This window comes from Podarcis raffonei, chromosome 4, assembly GCF_027172205.1.
Source record: "Podarcis raffonei isolate rPodRaf1 chromosome 4, rPodRaf1.pri, whole genome shotgun sequence".
In the NCBI taxonomy this organism is placed as follows: Eukaryota; Metazoa; Chordata; class Lepidosauria; order Squamata; family Lacertidae; genus Podarcis; species Podarcis raffonei.
This window is the reverse complement of record NC_070605.1, coordinates 85,899,959-85,922,478: the sequence shown is the minus strand read 5'-3', so window position 1 is coordinate 85,922,478 and position 22,520 is coordinate 85,899,959. Positions and strand designations below refer to the sequence as shown.

Here is a 22,520-nt window from a genome sequence, read left to right as displayed (position 1 = left end):
GTTAAAACAAGTCAGCCAGGGTTTCTGAAGCTGGCTTATTTAAACTAAACATAAGTAATGTTAACAACAGTTCCATAGGTTCAATGATATCTGAAGCCACAGTTATCTAAATGCAGAAATGAAAGCTTCTAAGCTTCTCCTCTTGGCCATATGAGAAGGGAAGAGCATAAGTCTAGGAGGAGGCTAGGTTTGTTCATGTCTTGCTATACCACAGTTTAGTATGAGGTCCAAATGGAGCGAATGAGATGCAGTAGGGATCTCCATGTTACTTTTGAATGCTATTTCTAAACCCCTTTAGGGGATGAGACTCAATATCCATAGTTAATGAGGTCATTGTGTGCCGTAGAATCCTGTGAAAGACCCTAGTCTATGCTGGAGTACCCAATTTTTGCTTCCTTAGAATTATTCTTTCTAAACTTGAAATTGTTTTCAGAAATGTGAAGTGCCCTGCCAAAGCCAGTGTGAGTAGCAGCTCTTTTTGCTTGTTTGTAAAGTTGAACTAAAACCAGTTCACTCCTGGACTAAATTGATCATCTACCCTTGTATGTGTTGTAGCATTTTTGTGTGCAAAGTAGCACAGTAGTAGAGCATGTAAAAAAAACAACCACCCTTGTGTGTGTTTTTTTTACAGTGCTTCATATGTAAACAAAACAACAACCCCTCTATCATCTTAGGAACTATTTCTCACTGAAGCTGTATGTGTAGGTTTCCTACAAATTCAACGTAAAGGATAGCACATTTCCATTTTGAATTAGCTTTATTCCTCTTAAATGCTGCATTAAAATGGTCCATTAGTAGTATCTCTTGCTCGCCACTTCAAGAATTCTTTCACACCATTAGCAATGAAAATGGACTACTGTTTGAGTTACACGTAGTGTGGCTGACCTGAACATCTAATATATCAAATTAACCCTTTGAAATGTGCTGCGATTTGGCACCACTGTTCCAACAGCAGTGATTCGCATTCCCGGCTTTACAGCCTTGTTGAACCAGCACGACAAAACTCACCAAAAAATATCCCACTTAGCATGCATACTACTATTGCAGTATTGTAATGTAGTCAGAATAACTGAAAACTGTTTATTTTCCATCTCAATGAGCTAGCAGCTAATTTTGGTACTTAAGATCCTGGTTTTCATTTCTGTTCCCTGAAACAACTGTAAACTTAGATCTGCGGCAATGCCAAGTTAAAACAAAGCACCTTGGGCGTATGCCGTTGTGAATTTGGTGCAACCTGTGCCATCTGGCAAGAAATGAAAGTATCTTCCCTGAATATTGAATTCATTTCTGCTCTTGTATAGTACTAGAATATGTATGTTGTTGTTTGTTTGTTTTGTCTTTTGGCCATATGTTAAAACAGTAGGGGGGTTTTGGGGGGTGGGGAACCCTGTATGAGCAATTTTATCTATACATCTGATGACTTTCCATATTGTATCTGATGAAATGGGCTCTATTCCATGCAAACGATATAAGTCTGCTGAACCACGCCAACAGCCCATCAAGTTCAGTATCCTGTTCTCAAAGAGCCCTATGTGAATGGCATTTTCTCATTTCTCTCTCTCATTGCACTGGTGTCTACATTCTCCTTGGGGACTGGGCACACATGTCTGGATTCTTCCACAGTGATGCCTGGAAAGAAATCTGATTACTCGTTATGCACATCTTGCTTGGCTTTCACATGAAAGAGTGTGTGTGTGTGTGTGTGAGAGAGAGAGAGAGAGAACAAAATCTTCCAGCTGGTACAACAGTTTTATTTATATATATAAAAAATGCCAGCGTTAAAAGACATTCTTGTAAATCAGTGTTGGCCAAAGTTGGGTCTCCAGCTGTTTTTGGACTACAACTCCCATCATCCCTGACCCCTGGTCCTACAAGCAAGAGATGATGGGAGTTGTAGTCCAAAAACAGCTGGAGACCCAACTTTGGCCAACACTGGTAAATGCTGACTTGGGGGGAAAAAGCTTGCCTAAAATTTTACAGAAGGCACACCTTGGTTTTCACAAACCAATGGTGAATCAGTATAATCTTCGCAATGATAGCACATGGGTAATATTGGTTACTCAGCTGATTGAGAGTGGAACTGTAAGATTCAGATGAAATCCTAAATACATTTTCTTCTAGGTCCGTTGAACTTGTAGAGATTCAGTGTTGTTGTAAATTGGATTTTACACTGTGAAGCAGAATGGTATGTAGAATTTCTAAACTGTATCTGATGTGATGGAGCTGAAACCTATCTGTGCCTTTACTCTTAAGTCATTTGCTGCTTTTGCATGTTACTGGAAGAACACCCCCCCCCCCCCCCGGTCTTTACATTTACATTGTGGTGAACACAAAGTGTATTTCTGTTCCTTGTTACTTTTTAAATGTCCCTACTTTGTAACTGAATACAAAGGAAAGCGGAAGATTGATAACTTAGTAAAACGCTCCTTAAATGTGCTTTTCAGACTGACACTAAATACAAGCATAGACATACTTTGAATAAGTGCCAGAAATCATTTGGATTTGAAGCAGGCAGTGAGCACAGTGCTTCTGGAGAGATGGGAAACTAAAAATACTTCCTCTTTTGAGCTGCTAAATATTGATCCTAGGTGCCAATACGTTTTAAAATAGCTTTTATTTTTATTTTTGTGGATTCATTTCAGCATTAACCAGAGTCTAGCTTTGGATAAATGCCCTTTTTCTAATTAGATGATGAAAAATGTTCTATGCTGAGCACAGTAGGAAAGTAGGGCTGTGTTCTTGAAACATCCAAACAAGCAAATGTGGAAGTTAAAATCATATTGCCAATCAAAACTCAGCGGGGATTCTTTATGCAGCCTCTTCTAAAGCATCTATTTTTCCTTTTCATAAAGGCAAATCTGTCAAGGCTTTCATATTTGCTCCTACATGATGAGTGATGACACTGGCTCAGCTGATAAATTTTGGTTCTTTATCTCTCCTCTCGCTGTCTTTTGCACAGATAATCAATCCCTTCTCTTAACATTGCTTGGCTGTTTGCCACTCATAAGGTTTTGCATGCTTTGCCTTCAGCACTGTAGAGCAGTGTTCCCCAAGCTTGGGCCTCCAGCTGTTTTTGGACTACAACTCCCATCATCCCTCGCTAGCAAGACCAGTGGTCAAGGATGATGGGAATTGTAGTCCAAAAACAGCTGGAGGCCCAAGGTTGGGAAACACTGCTGTAGAGTACTGAAATGCCTGTCACTACTCTGTGTTAGAAATTCACGTATATAAGCTAATGGCACCCCAACCCCGGGTTATGGTTGTTGCAACAGAATGTCAAGGCACCATTCCCCCCCCCATCATGTTTATTGTTGTTGTTGTTCATTTCATTGCAAAAGCGCCTTGCATTAAACAAAAAAATCCAGAATAAAACAAATTCAAGCTTCAAGGAGAATATTTCAGATCCTTGAGAGCCAGTGTGGTGTAGTGGTTAAGAGCGGTAGTCTTGTAATCTGGAGAACCGGGTTCGCGTCTCCGCTCCTCCACATGCAGCTGCTGGGTGACCTTGGGCCAGTCACACTTCTTTGAAGTCTCTCAGCTCCACTCACCTCACAGAGTGTTTGTTGTGGGGAGGAAGGGAAAGGAGAATGTTAGCCACTTTGAGACTCCTGAAGGGGAGTGAAAGGCGGGATATCAAATCCAAACTCCTCCTCTTCTTCCTTCTCTAAGTTACACTTTGCTTTCCCCATATATTTTTTTGTCTACTTATATAGCTGCCCCAATTAGAAGTATTCTAGGAAACCAATGTGGTGTAATGTTAAAGAGTGTCAGACCTGGGAGATCAGAGTGCAATTCCCCACTCAGTCTTGAAACTCACCGGGTGATCTTGGGCCAGTCATGGCCTCTTAACCTAGCTCTCAGGGTTGTTGTAGGAAGGGGGTGAACCATGTATTTTTTGGAGAAAAAGGTGGGATACAAGTGCGGTAGATAAGCTCTTCTCCTTAGCTGCCTAAGAAAACTGGAGGGGCCAGCCAGATGGAGATGTTCGTCGCCTACCCAGCCTCCAGAGATCTCCATGTGGTCACAATTCCATCCATGCCACTCGCAAAACTGGCACCTGGCTACTTTCTATCACAGAATTCCTGATATGAAGGGAGGGAGGGCAAATGTTTTTTAGGAGAGAAACTTTCTCCCCCCCCCCATTAAGTTCCCAGTTAGCAGAGGATAGGGTGACTAAGGCCTGAGGTTTAGGGAAGGAGCCGGAGTAGTGTTTTGCTTTTGTATTTCATTCCAAAGGACTTGCAGGTTGCCTTGGCAGCACCAGTCTACTATGTGACCCTTGCCCCAATCTTCTAAAAATTCCATGAAGCTCAGAATATATTGGCAGCTACATGTTTCTTCATCCATGTTGTACGGTGAACCAGTAGTCGCATTTCCAGTTTGGGTCAATATAGAATGCATAGCTGTGTGGCAGTGTTAGAAATTAGCCGGGCGCCAGGCACGTTTTGCTACTGGCGTGGGTCCAGTTGCGACTACGTGGAGATTTCCAGGCACCAGGTTGGCGACCACCTTTTCAAAACCTCTGCCATAGTCCATAGTACCATTTCCACTGTTTGCGTTTCTCCTTTTTGCATACTGGGACAAGTGAATTATTGCAAGAGCAAGCTACAGTCAAGCAATGCCGTTGAGATCATAGAATTGTAATGTTGGAAGGGACACCAAGGTTCATCTAGTCCCTACCCCCTGGCGAACAGGCATTCCGTTGTGGCGACTGTAACTTAGATTTAAGATGCCATTTGGCACTTAACTTATATATCTCAGTTTCTAACACTGGTGTGCCGCTAGCAAAAAGAAGCAGATTGTTCACTTTGCTGCAGAAGACTTTCACAGCCAACACTGACTGAGGTCAACTGAATTGACAGAATTGGCCGCCCTACATTCATATGTGCTCCTTTCTCGCATCATAATGGGGATGTAATATGCCATGTACTTGGGTAGTTTGAGTATTACATATATACTAGAAAGGTGGGACATACAGTGGTACCTCAGGTTACATATGCTTCAGGTTACATACGCTTCAGGTTACAGACTCCGCTAACCCAGAAATAGTGCTTCAGGTTAAGAACTTTGCTTCAGGATGAGAACAGAAATCGTGCAGCGGCGGCGCAGCAGCAAGGAGGCCCCATTAGCTAAAGTGGTGCTTCAGGTTAAGAACAGTTTCAGGTTAAGTACGGACCTCCGGAACGAATTAAGTACTTAACCCGAGGTACCACTGTACATATTTGCAATAAATAAGCAAGCAAAATCTTTCTGGGTATTGAAGCTAATTATATCACTTTTTGGAAGTGACTAGCAAGGGCTCCTTATCTTTCCTGTTCCTTTTGATATTTGTGTCTCATTATTCTCATTTGTAACCTTGAGGCTCAAGTACTGTAATGCATTTGTCGAAGGGCTTCTTGTTATTGCCTAGAAGCTTCAGCTGCTGGGAACATGTTGACCTGCCTCTTGGCAAGGTGAGCTCCACTGCGAGTATTTTCTAGCAGAGCTGTGGTTCTCTGGTGAATTGCGTGTTTCAGGCACAATACAAGGAGCTGGTTTTTTGTTTTTGTTTTAACTTGTAAAGCCTCTTGCCCTTTTGCCTCATCCTGATCTCTAAAGAATGAAGCAGCAAAGGTTTATGCATGACAGACTCACACTTGGGCTTCTGAGGTGAAATTGGAGAGAACGCTGTATGTATCTCAACTGTAAAGTCTGTTCACAAGCTGTGCCCATGGTAAAGTTTTGTGGGCACCTATAGATATGGGTTCGGGACGCGGGTGGCGCTGTGGGTTAAACCACAAAGCCTAGGACTTGCCAATTAGAAGGTCGGCGGTTCGAATCCCTGCGACGGGGTGAGCTCCCGTTGCTCGATCCCTGCTCCTGCCAACCTAGCAGTTCGAAAGCACCTCAAAGTGCAAGTAGATAAATAGGTACCGCTCCGACGGGAAGGTAAACGGCGTTTCCGTGCACTGCTCTGGTTCGGCAGAAGCGGCTTAGTCATGCTGGCCACATGACCCGGAAGCTGTACGCCGGCTCCCTCGGCCAATAAAGCGAGATGAGCACCGCAACCCCAGAGTCGGTCACGACTGGACTGAATGGTCAGGGGTCCTTTACCTATAGATATGGGTTAACCATGATTTAATCATTTATGGTTTGTTTGGACAGAAACAAACCACAAGCCCAAGGTTCAAATGTTTCAACAAGCTGTACCCTGGCTTGTTTCCTAGCAGCAACAGATGTGGAGTGAGAATTTTTAAGCAGTGTGTATTGGCACACTATGTGTCCACATTAAATCATTTTAAGCATATGCTCAGTGTGATGTGCAAATCTGACCAGTGATTGGTCCTGTGGTTGAAAAAAAAAATCTAATCCTGCCTTCTCTCCCTGCTTTTAAGCTAGATTTAAATGAATTTATTAAATTTAATTTTAAATAATTTAACAGGCAACTATTAGAAATGTTCCTGCACATGGTTCTTAACTGCAACACTTCAAATCTCATTACATTTTAATACAATCTTCGGATTACTTTTAAAATTCTTAAGTAGCACAGTCATTGTCTTTGCTTACTTAAATTTTATTCCACTTGCTCTTGCACAATTGCTTCTTTTGTTTTCCCTGTTATTTCTAATGACCTTTAAACCTTGGACAATAATTAATTAGGTCCTCAGGTGTCTTATATATCTCCTGTATGCAGGGTTTGAAATTAGCAGGGCACCAGGGGTATTTCACACTTAGAGATTCTCGATTTGTGAGTGCCTCAAAAAGTCTGGGTGCCATTTTTTTGCACCTGCCTGACACTCAGTGATTACTGAAATGTATGTGCTTTGAAGCTTCAAAGTTTATTTTAGGGACAGACTATATGTTAAGGAGTTGAACAATAACGAGTAGAGTGTTTTGCAAACTGAAGTATGGTACCAATATTTTTATTGTAAACACCAAATTAAATGTAATATTAACAAAGTGTCACTTAGGTGAATTGCATATTAGTTCATGGTTATAAAATTAATAAAAGGTGTTGCACACACACACACACACACACACACACACGCACACGCACACACACAGCCATGGCAACTAGACATTCTGTTTTGGTGCCCACAACCCAGGTCGCAGGAGCCATTTGGCTCCTAGCTTTTCTATCCCAGTTTCTAACACTGACTGCATGTCTTTCTTCCTCAAATTTCTTTTCGGCTTGAATCCAAGACCCCACAAATATGGTTGCCACAGTTGCCATGGTGACCAGGAATGTAATTCTGGCAGCCAGAGCTGGGATGGAGTGCTGAGAAAAGAGAAGTCAGTATTTTGCCCTTCTGTATTTTGTAACTGCTAGCAGTTTTCCCCATTAAGCTCCGCTAAACTGTGCTGCAAGACTGCCGTGTCTCTAATTCTGCCACTCCCTTGCTGTACTCCCAATTGATTGACTGAGTAGGAGTCGCTAGCATCAAATTTAAACTCCTTTTCTACTTCCCATTTCTCTGCAAGTGTTTGTTTGCTACTCTCTGCTGCAATCTCCTAACTTCTCCACTTCAGGAACCTCCCCCATCCCCTCCGTTTCCTTGGGACTTGTCTGTTGCAGAGACTGCTTCCAGCTGGCTTCCATCACTGGATGAAATCTCTCCCCACCACTTACTTTGAGAAAACACCAAACTTGCTCCAGTTGCTTGAGATCCAGTTACAAAAAAAAACCCCAAAGCAAAAACCAGTTCACGTAGAACAAAGTTTTTGTGCAGACTTTCTTCTTCTTCTTCGCTTTGTTCTTGAGGGGGGTGCGTTTGTTTTTTGTGAAAAGCAGCTGGATAGGAGTTGGAGGGTATAAACCAGGACTGAAATCTTTGGGCAGAAAGGCTGTGTTTGTAGTTGTTTGCAGTATATTTTCAAGGGAATTGGGGGTGGGGGAGTGTAATTTCTAAAAAGAGGAGGACAGGGACTTAGGCCTATGGAAAACCAATCCATTGGCTATTAAGCAGTTCTCTGTAATTCTGTGGGTGGTGAACTGATTTTGCTCAGTGGAAAGGGAAGGGAATTCTGCATGTGCTCAGAAGCACTTTTAGTATATTTCCTCTGGGCAATATAAAAAAATTCTAGCTGCTAAGCTACAGACCTTTGTTGCTCTTTCTGTCCCTGTGTTTCTCCTACGTGTTTAACATCATACTGAGCTGGATAACTATTCCAGTACATCAACTCCTGAAGAATCCTTTCTTTGTTTAGTTGGACAAAATGAACGCCTCTGGGGAGAGCAGCCCTTGCATAATGGATCTTTATAATGTAAACTTGCTCTGATGGAAACTTACTAGTATCCAACCATTGTTTGCCTTGAGGTTGAAACCTCAAATGAGGAGAGAGAAATTAGGAGACTTCTGAAGGCTGTGTAACTACACCAAACACCCCTTAAGCATCGTGAGCTGCAGGGAAAACCTCAACTAGAGCACCCCCTTCGCTTGATTTGATCCGTAGCATTGGATGAATTGCTCAGACACTAACGCAGATGACAGAGCTAGCTTGGCAGAAACGAAGTTTGTGCAGAAACTGGGCAGAGAAACTGGTCCTCATTTTGTATGCCGTAGCAACTTCTCAACTTGACTAACCTAAAGCACTCTCTGTGCGGCTGCACTTGAAGATGAGAAGGAAACCTCAGCTAGTCCAGAATGTTTTGTTTTGTTGTTGTCTGGGCCCTAGGCATGGAGCGTATTACACCAGTTTTGTGAGAGCTCTGTTGGATTCTTGTTCATTTCAATGCCAGATTCAAGGTGCTGATCTTGACCCTTTAAAGCCATAAATGGCCTGCATCAGGAATATTTGAGGCGACTACTCTATGAACAGGGACGCGGGTGGCGCTGTGGGTTAAACCACAGAGCCTAGGACTTGCCGATCAGAAGGTTGGCGGTTCGAATCCCTGTGACGGGGTGAGCTCCCGTTGCTCGGTCCCTGCTCCTGCCAACCTAGCAGTTGGAAAGCACGTCAAAGTGCAAGTAGATAAATAGGTACTTCTTCGGCGGGAAGGTAAACGGCGTTTCTGTGCGCTGCTCTGGTTTGCCAGAAGCGGTTTAGTCATGCTGGCCACATGACCTGGAAGCTGTACGCCGGCTCCCTCGGCCAATAAAGCGAGATGAGCGCCGCAACCCCAGAGTTGGCCACGACTGGACCTAATGGTCAGGGGTCCCTTTACCTTTACCTTTACTCTATGAACTACCCAAAGAATTCAGATACCCCTATTGGAGGTGAGATAGTAATCTGCTAGAAACAGCACTTGCTGTAGTTGCCTTGCGCTTGAAGGAAATCTTCTGTCTTTACCCAGCCTTGGACTCCTATAGAAGACCAGCTGAACCCTTTTTATTTTACATGGGGTATTACGTAATTGTCTACTTGACTGCTTTGCTTATTTTTAATTTGGAGGCAGAGAAACTCGGAACAGCAATTGCAGGAAGTAGTTGCAGGCAAAATTGTCCCCTTTCTACAGTGAGGCCACTGTCTCTCATGTTTAGTTCCCGGTTTTCAACACACACATCCCCCAAGCTGACTGGTACTATACAATGCTGCTATTTAAGCTCATGTTGCCGCACCACCACCATCAGCAGACCCAAGACCTGGGGCCTTGCTTCCCTTCAGGTCCACTCTCAACAGTAGCCCCTGGGAGGGCATGTATTTTCTCTCCCAACCCTCTCAATTATAGGAAGAGGAAGATCAACAGAAGTCTCTGATTCCCTGGTTCTTTGTACATGGTGGTTGATCTCGCCTGGCCCAGACCTTAAAAGAGGGTTAAATCTGCTAGGATCAAGGAATATAAATAAATGTCAATTGTTCACTTTTATCTGCATGAGTTTGTAGCCTTCATCTGATACTTCCCTAGGGACAATATGGGAAGAAAAAACTCTTATCCCATAAGTGCCTGTTTTTGGAGCTTTCTGAAGCAGGGAGGTTTTTGGGATTATATAGTTCAGCTTTTATTCATCCTGTTCCCCTCCAGACATTTTGAGGCCCAACTCTCAGCATCCCTGATCATTAGCCATGCCAGCTGGGGCTGATGAGGTTTGTAGTCTGAAACAGCTGGAGGGCACCAAATTGGCCCTTGATAGGCATGCCATTGTTTCAGTGATATCCTTATTTGCTGCCCCAGCGAAACAAGCAAATATTTATTCTTTTGCTTTGTGTGCCATCAGCTTTAATAGCAAGGCAGAAGTTCATTCTAGCTTGCTACCAAATTGACCAGGAGTCTCTTCTGTTTGTGTTAATTAAGCAGAAGAGAAGAAAATAACCCCTAGAAAGCAGTCCTTAGTTTTCCAAATTAATAATTGATTTGTTTACAACAATGCAAAACTTGAAAGTATTTCTAAAGAGATTTTGTAATATGATTTATTTTTTTTAAATTGTCCTACATATCTTGGTATACAAAGGCAGAATTATTGACTTTGAATGGATGGTGCATACTACAGAACTAATCTGCGTGTGCTGAATTACACCAAATAAGCAGCTGTTGCCACATCTAATTTCTAGGACTGTACAAAGGATGGACAGTAGCAAGGTCCACAAAATTTGGCTGTACCTGGTAGCCAGCTGGAACCTTTGACTTTCTACCAACTCGCAGGTCCTGCTCTGAACAGGAGAGTTAAGGTTCACGGGAAAACAGTTTGTAAAAACAAAACCACTGGTCTGCTGGTGCCCAGGGATTCACATATCAGCATGGGTGATATTAGTGCTTTAGAGGTAGAATTTGTATCTTAGGTCAGTGTTGCATTATTTAGGCTGTTAAATTCACATGCTAATATGAAATAATGAATAACATTGAATTAAAAAACAGCAACAACAGTCATTTCCTTTTCTGCCGTTCTTCCCTGCTTCTGATCCCTGGCGCTATGACTGTGTTTAAAATGACTGGAATGGCTGGGTCTATTATTACTGTATGTTTGTTCAGCCAGAAAGTTAAATTCCTGTTCCTCCTGTTTTGTTACATGCTTGTTAATGATCATCGATCAGGGCATACAAGTCCAGGAGAGATGGAAAGGCAATTACCCAGCTAGACAAATACTGTGGATGGTAGCAGCAGGTTCAGTCTCGGACTCAGGCTGTTTTGAAGAACAAAAGAAAAGAGTGGGATAAAAATATATATGAGGTTTTATATATATGGTTTGACAGATCAGGCTAAGGGCCCTTGCATTATGTATCAAACGATAAAGCAACAGAAGTAATAAAAAAGGCAAGATCAGTTGCATCAACAATTGGCCTTTCCACGGAAGATAGAAAAATGTGAGATTGCAGAAGAATTAGAAGTTTGTTTAAAGTTATGTCTTTGAAATAGTTTGCTATCCTTGAGTTTGCTTTCAAGTGTGCAATAATAAAAGGTGGGGCATTTTCTTCCAAAGTGATGTAGCGATCTTCCCTATTTGGTTATGTTCTTTTATGTGAGGGGAGAGAGGGCATGAAAAGACAAGTTTGATTATTTCCATTACTACTTAAGTTTTTCTGAACTAATTCTAAGTCTGGTGCAGTTTGATTCTAGTTGTATCCCATCTACCTTTCCGTTACACCTGCTTGGCATATATATCATTTAATTGTTTCAGGTTCTGATTGGTGAAGACATGGAACTTTTCATAGTTAAATGGCATTTTGAACAAGTAGTAGTTTTTGTTCATTTAGTTTTTTTGCACATGTTGCATTTAGAATTATGAGTGAACTTGGCCACACAGAATTGCAAACATTGCAACTGGTGAAAGTGAAGATATTTCCTCCCTCCAATTACTGCTTAGCTTGTCTTTATAATGCTTGTGGCATTGCAGATCTTTGCACTAATCTCTTGGTATCTTGAGGGTTGATACGATATATTTCTTGATTCTTCCTCCTTCTGGAGTGCAAGGAAATCAGCGAAACAATTTGAGGTGTGTGGTACCTGCTCCTCTTCATTTCACAATCCGAAATGATGTAAGAAGATGTAGTGCCTGGCTGATACTACTTATAAAATTAATTAAACCAAGACTGCAGCCATTACACATTTCCTAAGTCCCATTGAAAATAGCGGGACTTACTTCTGAGTAAACCTACAACAGATTGTACAACACCAGCAAGATACTAGGGGGTTCAAACACCATTTTTAAAAAAAATATTACGAGGACAGATACTGTGTGCATCTTTTGCTCAAAAGGAAAACAGTTCACAACTACAAAATTCCTGTGTGCATTATTGTCTTTGAACAGTTTTAAGTAATGTGGCTTCATATTTTCTTTCTTTCTCTGTCTCTCCCATTAACAGATATAGAAACTAGCTCCTCCAAACATGGGTGAAGTGGAGCAGAGAACAACAGCAGGATCCCGGTTAGGAGTTCAGGAAAATGCCGGGATCAGTACTTTGGAACATGGACAAAAAATGCCCACAACCCCTACAGGAAAACTTATTTCTATCAAAGTCCAGATGCTGGATGATGCACAGGAAGCTTTTGAAGTTCCAGTAAGATGATTTTCATTGCCTGTGGTTTATTGCTGGCTGGTTACAATTTTATAGTACACAATATTACTTTTGTATTTTGTGTTTAATGTACACATGGGTTGAAATTGCAACGAGAATCGAGTTACCCATTGTATTTCTCATAGAAAAGTGTACGTTTTAAAGGTTGGTATTATGTTGCATTGTCCTCCATTTTAGGAACCAACGCTTTAATCATAGACAGTCACACCAAAATACTAGGATGCAAATGAATTAAATTATTTTAAATGAAAAGGTTCTTTTTTTAAAAAAAAACCAATTAGCTCCTTTGACAATCTTGGAGTGGAATCCCTGTTCTTTTTAATATAATACTTTGTGTCCATAAATGGCTCAGTAATGAGTTTGTTTCCATTGCCTCGACAAAGGTGGTTACATAACTTCGGTTATCTGAGGACCACTTCTAACAATACTCTTAGTCATTTGGGCACTGATACAAAGTGCACACATTACGAATTAGTTGTGAATGAAACATGCACTGAGCTGGAAAGGACTGACCTGCTTCCTTGCCATTCACGAAGACAAGTGGTGATTGCAAGTCGTGTGTGGTCCTTATATGTAAAGGGGCTAAATATGCTTCTATTACATTATTTATACAGAGAATTCTACAGAATCATTCTAAGCACGGTTCTGATTAACAGGTGGGGAACCCTGCAAAATTCATTGGATGAGGTGCGAATTTATGATGGAGCAGAGGACTTTGTTTTGTGTGTGTGTGTGTGTGTGCTTTTGGTCTCTTTCTCTGTCTCTCCCCAGTCATGTCATAGTGAAAAAGTGAAGCAAAAGGAGAAATGTACACACACACCCCATTCCCTCACACTGCAACTGTTGGCAGGGTTGGGGCAGAGCTGCAGTTTCTTGTGCTGTCTCAGCTGAGCTCAACCAACTCAAATCAACTCACTAGTCCCTCATATTGCCCTTTGTGTGGAAATGCTCTTGACTTGAACTAGTTCAGGAGGGTTTGGGTTAATCTCAACATGTTCTGCAAAGGTAGTTTGACACACACACCCTCCATATTTTCCAGCACTTCACATCTAGACTCCCTGGGTTAATTAGATAGGGTAAATGATATAAAAGCATGGCTGCAAGTTTGGTCTTCCTTACTTGTTGATAAATGCCTTCCTTAAATGTTTCGGTTCGAAGAACCAATGGAGTGTATGGTTTTCAGATTGGTTAGCATGGTTCTGAATGTCTGGAATGCTAAGAAGAGAACTCTTTCACTCTCTCTTTAGCTGGCTTACGATGTGACCTTAGGGCAGTTGATTAGCCTTACAGGATTGACTTTCCATCTGTTTCAAAGAGGGATTTGCCCTGTATCAGTGCTGTCGTTTTAAGGCATTCCTCCTCATTTTTGACATGAGCAGCCATGAGGTCCCGTTATACAGTTGGCTGATAACACCAAGTCTCAACCAGCAACGGAACCAACAGCACAAGAACTGTAGAAATGAAAGCTAATATAGCAGTGACAACAGGACTTCCAGGATATGGCTTCACCTGGCCTATGAAGTTGCGCAGACTGAAAAGCAAGTCCAATCTGTTGTTCAGTAACAGATGGAGCTGCTCTCTCACTGTACATTTCAACTTGCTTGCTTGCAGTGTTAGGAACTGGGATAGAAAAGCTAGGAGCCAAATGGCTTCTGGGACCTGGGTTGTGGGCACCAAAACAGACTGTTGAGTCGCCATTTGCGGGGGGGTCGGCAACAATTTTTATTTATTCTTTCGATAAGCAAGAAGTAATACACAATTCACATAAGAGACACATGGTCAATATCACATTTTTATCAGAAATTGTTGATACATGTTTGATTTGGTGTTTACAATAAGAATATTGGTACCATACTCCAGTTTTCAAAACACTCTACTCTTTATTGTTAAACTCCTTAACATATTGTCTATCTTTAACATATACTTCGAGGCTTCAAATCACATACATTTCAGTAATCCTTGAGTGCTAGCCAGGCGCAAAAAACAACAACAAAAAACACCCAGACTTTCTGAGGTGCTTGCAAATGGAGAATCTTTAGGCGCAAAATGCGCCTGGCGCCCTGCTAATTTCGAACCCTGCTTGCTTGCCTCCAGGCTGCTAGTTCTGACTATCGCGCAGGGATTTGGTGCTTGAAGCCGGTGTTTTCACTGAGGGCTTCCTCACAGACTGTATTACACACCATGGACTTGCTGACACTGATTTGATTGGAACTAGGATGGCGATGCATTACCCGAGGTCAACGCTTTCTCCTTTCATTAAGGCTTTGGGAGATGTTAAATTGTATTAAAAGAAATAGCAGAAGAGGTAGTTTCCTAGTTTTCCTGTCAGATACTGGTGGTTTTTAATTATTATTTTGTTCCAGGGGTTTGCCGCAGAGTGTGAGAGAAAGTTAATTACATTTTCTTTATTCTGCTTATGGATAAAATAAAGGGATTCACGGAGCTCGTATATTATTAAATACATTGGCTGGTTGATCTTCGTTACTCTCCTCCACATTCCTGCTCATTTTAAAAAAATAAGTTTAAGATTCAGGAAAGTCACAGCTTTCACTATTTTCCCCTGCATAATTTTTATTAAGTTTCCTATTTTACAATTTAAAATATTCATTAAACAACCTTAAAATGTTAATGACTTCCCTTCTTCTCTTTCCATGGTTCAATTTGCATACTGTAAATCCATGCATATTTTACATAAACTAAACCATTCAGTATTCCATTAATATATCCATCAAAACTTGTTTACACTGTTGAATTTATCTTAATGCTGCCACCATTTTCAAGTGTATAGTTTCCCCCCATATATTCAATAAACATTTTACAATCTTCTTTGAACGTATGTTCTTTTTCTCTTATGTTAGGTCTACAAGCTGTGCGTATTCCATCAGTTTAAGTTGCCATTCTTCTTTAGTTGGGACCTTGCTTGTTTTCCATTTTTGGGCTAAACAAACACGAGCTACAGTAGTAACATACATAAATAGCCTTTTTTTGACACCTGGGAATTTCCATCTGAATTATCTCCAAGAAAAAGGATTCTGGGTTTTTTTGGAAAAGTACTTTTATACATTTTTTTCAATTAAATAGAAATTATTTCCCAATAAAAAGTCACAGCTTTCTCCACCCTCTTGCACAGTTTCTCCCTTCTTTGCAGAGCTCATGTTGGAGATGTTTGTACTCTTCATCCTCCAATATAGGCATTGAACTGTCCAATTTGGACCCAAAATAGGTCAAGGCAGTATACAGCTTCTCCCAGTTTCATCTGGCGTTTGTGTTGGCTGAAACACGCTTAATGAGGATACTGTACCATGCAAACCGCCTGGGATCTCTTGAGGAAGGGCAGTATACAAATTTAATATAACAATAATAAATAAACGTGTTCCTAGCATCTTCTCCTGCCTGCTCCTTCGGTCTTCTAAGGCTTCAGCAAAGTTTATTTTCTGTGTGCCTCTATTCACAACCTGTGCCAGAGCTTGGCATTATCCGGCAGTTGCAGCTGTGTGTTCATCCATCAGCTGAGGTAAAGAACAGGCGAGGGTGGGGCAGCGAAGGTGGATGCATTCAGAATAGTTACAGTAGGCAATAAAACAAAGGTGTTTTTGCTCCCCCTGCTTGCAGCCGAGATGCTGTGGTGCTAAATGGAATAGAGGAAAGGATTGGTGTGGCTGATAGTTATGGCTCTATCATCATTTAAAAAGGCATGGGGAAGAGGGGACACGACCTGCACCAGGACTGAAAACACTGTAGTTCTATGAAGCACCCATAGCCCCTGTGTTTCAAAAAATAAAATCCCCAGTTCACTCATCTGAACACAAATAATTCCCCACCCAACCTCCACGAGACAGATAAGGGCCTCAATTGTAGAATGAATTCACTCCCAGCTCAATGCCAAGCAAAGATTCTCTCTTCATTTGCCAGGGTTTTCAAACGTGTTTTTAAAGCTTGGGTTTTCGCAGTTGTTCTCGCTGCTGCTGCAGCTTCTTTGACACTCTGCTTTTGTGTTTCTTTGATTTTACAGTGTCTGGTTTTTTTTAATGGTGCATCACACTGATGAGTCCTCTAAACTCTATTCCTGGGCAGCTTGTAAATGGGCAAAGTAACACCGCAAAGAGCTTATTTTGTTGTATCATACAGTTCTGTTCTCCACCCTCTTGCAAGATTTGTAGCTCTAGGTTTGGGGGGGGGTAAGCGTCAGTCGAGGGAGTTGTGCAGAAACCACAAAGCAATCTTTCAGGCGAGTTGCCCTTCCTTCCAACTTCAGAAATGAACAGCAAGTCAAGTGTCATCTATTCATCATTCTGAGGCTTTATTCTCCGTGCCTGAAATTCTCCATGCCTGAAATTATGTGGCCGTCACTGTCAAAACTATTCCCAATGGAAAGTAGGGCATTTAAATATTCACCGAGTAGTTAGTCCCAACAGCCAACCCGAGTCTTGTGAATTAAGAAGAGGGAAGTGACATTTCTCTTCAGTAACTTGGAACTGCAGTAGTTTTAATTCCTGGCAGAACACATTTGGCACAGACTCCTAAAAGGACGGAAGACTTTTAGCCAAAGTGTAATTACATTGCATTTGTTGAAATGCAAGGGGTCACGTGCCTCATCTTTTAAAATATTAATCTTTTCTTCAGAATGATAAAACATGGATTTAGTGTGGGGGGTTTTTGAATAAATTTTATTTGTGCTTATAGAGGAAAAATACAAAACTTAATATTAAATATCTTTTCCTCTCTTTTTTTGGTCCAAACTAAAACTGTGATATAAATGCAATAAAAGCATAAGGGGGGGGGGGAGAGAATGGAAATAAAGAAAGAGAGGGAGAAAGAAAGAGGTTAAAAGAGAGAGAAATAAAATTGAGAGGGTAAGGGACTTACGAGTCGTTGTCCGCTATATATAAACCATATTCACTTCATCTACTCCCAGTATAACACCCAACAAAGCCACTCCCATTTCATACGCACAACAACCCTATAATTGGGTTAGGCTAAGAGATGGGGACTGGCCCAAGGTCCCAGGCCTCAAGGAAGTTAAACTGGCTTCAACCAGGGCCAAGGCCTTTTTGGCTTTGGCCCCGGCCTGGTGGAACGCTCTGTCACAAGAGATCAGGGCCCTGCGGGACTTGACATCTTTCCACAGGGCCTGCAAGATGGAGTTGTTCTGCCTGGCCTTCGCTCCAGGCCCAGTTTGACCCCCCTCTATGGGACCCTGTAAGTTACTTCATTGGCCCTTTTATGTGGGACCAACATGGATAGCCGGCCCTGATGAATACTTGAGGTTCCCGACCTCTATGGTTGTAATTTCATGGGCAGTCATTTGATTTTATCCTGATTCTAATTTTTAAGCTGTTTTTTAATCAATTGTTTGATTGTGTTTTAATGTATTTGATATTTGATGTTAGCTGCCCTGAGCCTGGTCTTGGCCGGGGAGGGCGGGGTATAAATAAAAAATTACTTACTTACTTACTTACTTACTTACTTACTTACTACTATCCAGTGAACTTCATAGCCGAGTGGGGATTTGAACCCTGCCCTCCCAGGTCCTAGTCCAACACTCTAACCATTATGTCACACTGGGTCATGTTGGTTCTCAATATCAAAACACTCTTGTTGGCTGCAGCTTTTGTCACCTGGAAGCCGAATTCACAAAGCTACACCACCTTTGCTGCCCCACCAACCGTACTGGATCCATGACACACACAGAATTTTTTGGGGACTTTTTCACCAGTATTGCCCCCCCCCCCCCCCACAAATCCCTCCAGAAGATGTCACTCGCTGCAATGTTGGGGGTAATGGCACAATATTTGATGTATAAACAAGGTGATGCAAGCTCTGACTAAAAAAACGAGAAAGCAGCCTTTTGTGTTACAAGCAAACTGGTGTAGGAGGGAATGTAAACGAGTTTCCGGGCTTCCGTGTTGCACATGTGGGGAAGTGGCACATCTTTAGAGTGAGATATATGAGTTCCAGGTAAATATAGAACTGTGATGGTCCACAATTGCAATCAGGTAATGCCAGGAGCGTTTTGCAACAGCAGTAATTTCTGAAATTTAGATCCCACCTTTCTAAATCGGGCATACAAGCTTCAAAACTGATTTAATGCAATCAACATACTCCAAGCAATGTAAACCAGCAATGAAATAGCTCTTCATGGTTAAAAGCAGCATTCTGACGGAATGTTCAAAGTATATTCATTTATTTGCAGTTTCTTCAACCTAAAAAAAAAAGGTTTTTTTCTCTCTCACCCTCACCCCGCTGCTGATTTTCTATTTCATGTTGTCTTTGGCCATCCCTTTTGGCAAGTAGTTTTTGATACTGATATGGGCATTATACAAGGAGGAGCCTGCAAAAATCATGCAGTTACCTTGCAAAATCAAGTCCTTGAAGGAGACTTGTTTTTAAAGGTGGGATAGAGAGAGGCTGTTCTAATATCTGTGTGTGTATATATGGGAGAATGTGGAGAAATAAGGTGATCAAATAAGTAATGCTTAACAGAAACTGAAGCACTGATTTGTCACAATTTGCAAAAACAATGTCGCTGTTCTAAAACAAATAGCAAATGTTCAGTTGGTAGTTTTGTGCCAGTTAGCTTTTCAGTAGCCTAGTGCCAAGTAATTATTAATTTTTTGCATATTTCGATATGAGAAAGCAGTAGCTACAATTTTCCATTTTCTTTCCATTGTAACCTTTCCTCTCAAGTGACCTGTATGTCAGCCAGACATTTCCGTGTCTTTTCACCAGTGGATTTTCCTGCTTGGTTTTGTGTTTCCTGACCCACGTGGTTCTCATTAAATGCATTTTTTATGAACTTAGAAAGGGAATTGCCTATGTGAATGCTAGACACTAGACATCAATTGACTTACTGCATTTCAATTTAATTTATGTAACTCTCCCACCCACCCTACTAACACAACTATACTTGAGTTGCTTGGACTTTGAGTCCAGTCATTAATCTGTCTTGTCCCTTCAGTCTCCTTAAATCTTAATGGCTTGATTTCTTTAATAAATTTGTGTGTGTTTTGCATACATTCTCTTAACTGTAAATCTTGCGCACCTTTTTGTTAATTTGTGACGATTCTTTATCTCTCTGCTACTTCTCAGCTCATGGCTGTATTTTAAAATATCTACAACAGGGTTGGGGGGAAATAGTTCAAATTCCTAGATGCCGACATCATATTTTTAGACACCAAGCCTGTGCAGGGCTAAATAAATATTTCACATTCCTAGATGTTAGCAAACACGTGTATGTGCCTGTCTTCCTGGACCCTCAACTCTACTAAGCAATTCAATAAACCAAAAAAGTTGCACCAGAAATTTATGAGGCTACAGTTCTTTACCCATTTCTCAGGGAGTAAGACACACAAGTGGGGCTTGATTTCTAGGTAAACATGCATAAGATTGTGCTGCAAAGCCCATGCTAGACAAGACACTTCTGCTTAGAGGTATATAGAACTGAGCTGTTGAGCAAAGTGAACAGAAATAATTTAGCCTCTTTCATCAGCTCTTTAAAGCATGCATCTATTTTTGTTAACTAGCATACTTCAATTTGATCTCTGCTGAGGTAAGAAAGTCAGAATTGCCTGATGGTCCAAGTGAGAGGTGCCTGCAATTTTAATGTTGTATTCTGACCTTGCTGTGTGGCAGTCAGTTGGGAACTCTTAGGATCTGGCCGAAGAGTCTTAATGCTGGTACAATGCCTGTGCACAAATGATGCTTTCTTCCGTTGAGATCAAAGGAAATCCCGTGCAATCCTGTGCGTGGCTTTCCCAGCAGTAAATGCTTGGGTGGTTTCCCTGGCAGGGATCAAAGACACTTGGCTCCATCCCAGTTGCCAATAATAGTATTTAAATTTAGCTGCTGCCGGTCAATCCATTGTTTGGGCTGCCATAGATAAGGCAGGTTGTAATGGCCTGTCACGTAACATTAGAATTTAATGAAAGAAGTCAAGAGATGGTTTGCATTAGTCTGGACCAAGCCATACATCTGAAATATATGCCTATCAAATTGAGTCACAATTTCTCGCATTTCCACTATTCAGCTTAAGTTGCAAGTAACTATATATAACATATCATTTGGTGTGCTTGGTGGTTTTATTTCACACAGACAAACTCAAGGACCGAATTAGGTGCTGGAAAGTTGGCAGAGGGTAAGCTGTTCCCACTGAAACAACATCCCAGTTTAGGAGTATGTAGCACAAGGAAGGATGTGAAAAGCAATTGTTGTCAGATTGGATGACAAGGCCTTTTTTTGAAGTGTTCCTCTCTATCTCTCTGCTTGTGTCTTTGTCTGATTTAGTTCAAATTAAAGAATATCTAGGTTAGAATGACCTATTGTTTCCTATTTCAAAACTGGTGATTTAGAAGTACAAAAGCTTCAGGTTGCAGTTAATTGGTGTGCCTGTCCTTAATGCATGCAATTCATCCTATGCTCAGTGTTGTCTTAACTTTGCATTGGGCAGAGCATAAAGGCATTTGATATTATGACCAGAACCCTATTATATGTACCGTATTTTTCGCTCTATAGGACGCACTGGACGATAAGACGCAACTAGTTTGGGGGGGAGGGAACAAGAAGAAAAAAATTCTGAACCCCAGAAGCCAGAACAGCAAGAGGGATCTGGCTTCTGGGATAGCCTCTTGCTGTTCTGGCTTCGGGGACAGCCTTTGAACCCTCCACAGAGCAGCAGGGTGCCTTCCCCAAGCTAGAACAGCAAGACGGAGCGCTGCACAGCGCTCCGTCTCCCTGTTCTGGCTTTGGGCTTAGCCACGCAGCCTGCATTCGCTCCATAAGACGCACACACATTTTCCCTTACTTTTTAGAAGGGAAAAAGTGCGTCTTATAGAGCGAAAAATACGGTAGCTTGTACAAAGTGCATCATTATATCTGGGGGGAGGGGGCAATGACTGGCATGGTTACCACTGTTCTCATCCACGAACGTGCCTCTTCCTACAAGCAGATAGCCACGTGGACAGGAGCCCATGCAGTTTGTGCTCACAGCAGCAGCAACCACAGTTCCTGCACAGTGTAAATCAATATCTTCCTGGTTGTACCATGGTATGTTGCTGCTGCTTTGTCAATTTCAAGAATAATGAGGAAAGATTTGGGTTTCACGACCCAGCCTCTGTAATACGATATACGTGGATCAATGCCAGATGCCAAGCAACTTAGCATTTATAGCTTTTGTAACCAAAGCAGACTTAATGGTGGCCTTTAAGAGGTGGGGGTGGGGAAGGTTCAAGAGTAATCAAATGATTTGATTTTGTTGTTCTGGTTGTTGTACTGTCACCACATCAAAAATTGCATTTTATTTTTTATTTTTATGTAGAAAATATGTGAGAAGAGAATTGCATGTGAGTAAGAATGTATGGTAGCATACTTGCTTTAGATCAGTGGTGTCCAAACTTTTTTCAAAAAGGGCCAGATTTGATGAAGTGAAGGGCCGTGGGGCCAACCAAAGGGCCAACCATAGTTTTACCCCAGGAAATAGGCCCCCGAAATGGACTTTGCTTTAGGTTAATGTCTAGGGTATGGTGTAGTTGTTTGTGTGTCAGGCTAGGAGCTAGGATAAGGAAGGCATAGGCTCCAATTGCCACTCATTTATGAGGCTCACTGGGGAACCCCGGGTCAACGCGCCATCTCTCAGCCTAAACTGCATCATGTGAGGATACAGTGGAAAAGGGAGACTTGTGGATACCGTGTTGAGCATATAAATGAAATGAAATCTTCGGTTGTTTCCCCATTTCTTGCAGTAACGTCCCTCCCTAGCTCATCTCACATAGGAGGGGAAAGGTGGTTATCACTTGCAGATGAAAATAAAAGGGTATCAGATCATTTTCTCATTGGTGGAACTCCTGGAGCCACCAGTAGGATTTTCAGGAGCAAGTTGAGAACCTGCCTCTAAAACAGGGTTTCCCAAAACTTGGGTCCCCCCCCAGCTGTTTTTGGTCTACAATTCCCACCATCCCTGAGCCCACTGGTCCTGCTAGCTTAGGCATGATTGTAGTTGTAGCTCAAAAATAACTGGAGACCCAAATTCTAAAATTCCAGTGCTCCTGCTCCCCTCAAGGGTTTCACCAGAGTATGTTCAGTCTCTGTGCTCA

General features: G+C 41.8%; 1 protein-coding gene across 9 annotated transcripts in view; it reads left to right on the top strand.

The window, feature by feature from the left end:
* FARP1 (FERM, ARH/RhoGEF and pleckstrin domain protein 1) overlaps nucleotides 1-22,520 on the top strand; it is a 180,020-nt gene that overhangs the window by 22,754 nt on the left and 134,746 nt on the right. For all 9 annotated transcript variants that reach the window (XM_053384517.1, XM_053384521.1, XM_053384518.1 and 6 more), the window contains exon 2: nucleotides 12,220-12,414. In XM_053384517.1, coding sequence (XP_053240492.1) covers nucleotides 12,244-12,414 — 171 coding nt within the window. In that variant the 5' untranslated portion in view covers nucleotides 12,220-12,243. The remainder of the gene's footprint in view (nucleotides 1-12,219; nucleotides 12,415-22,520) is intronic.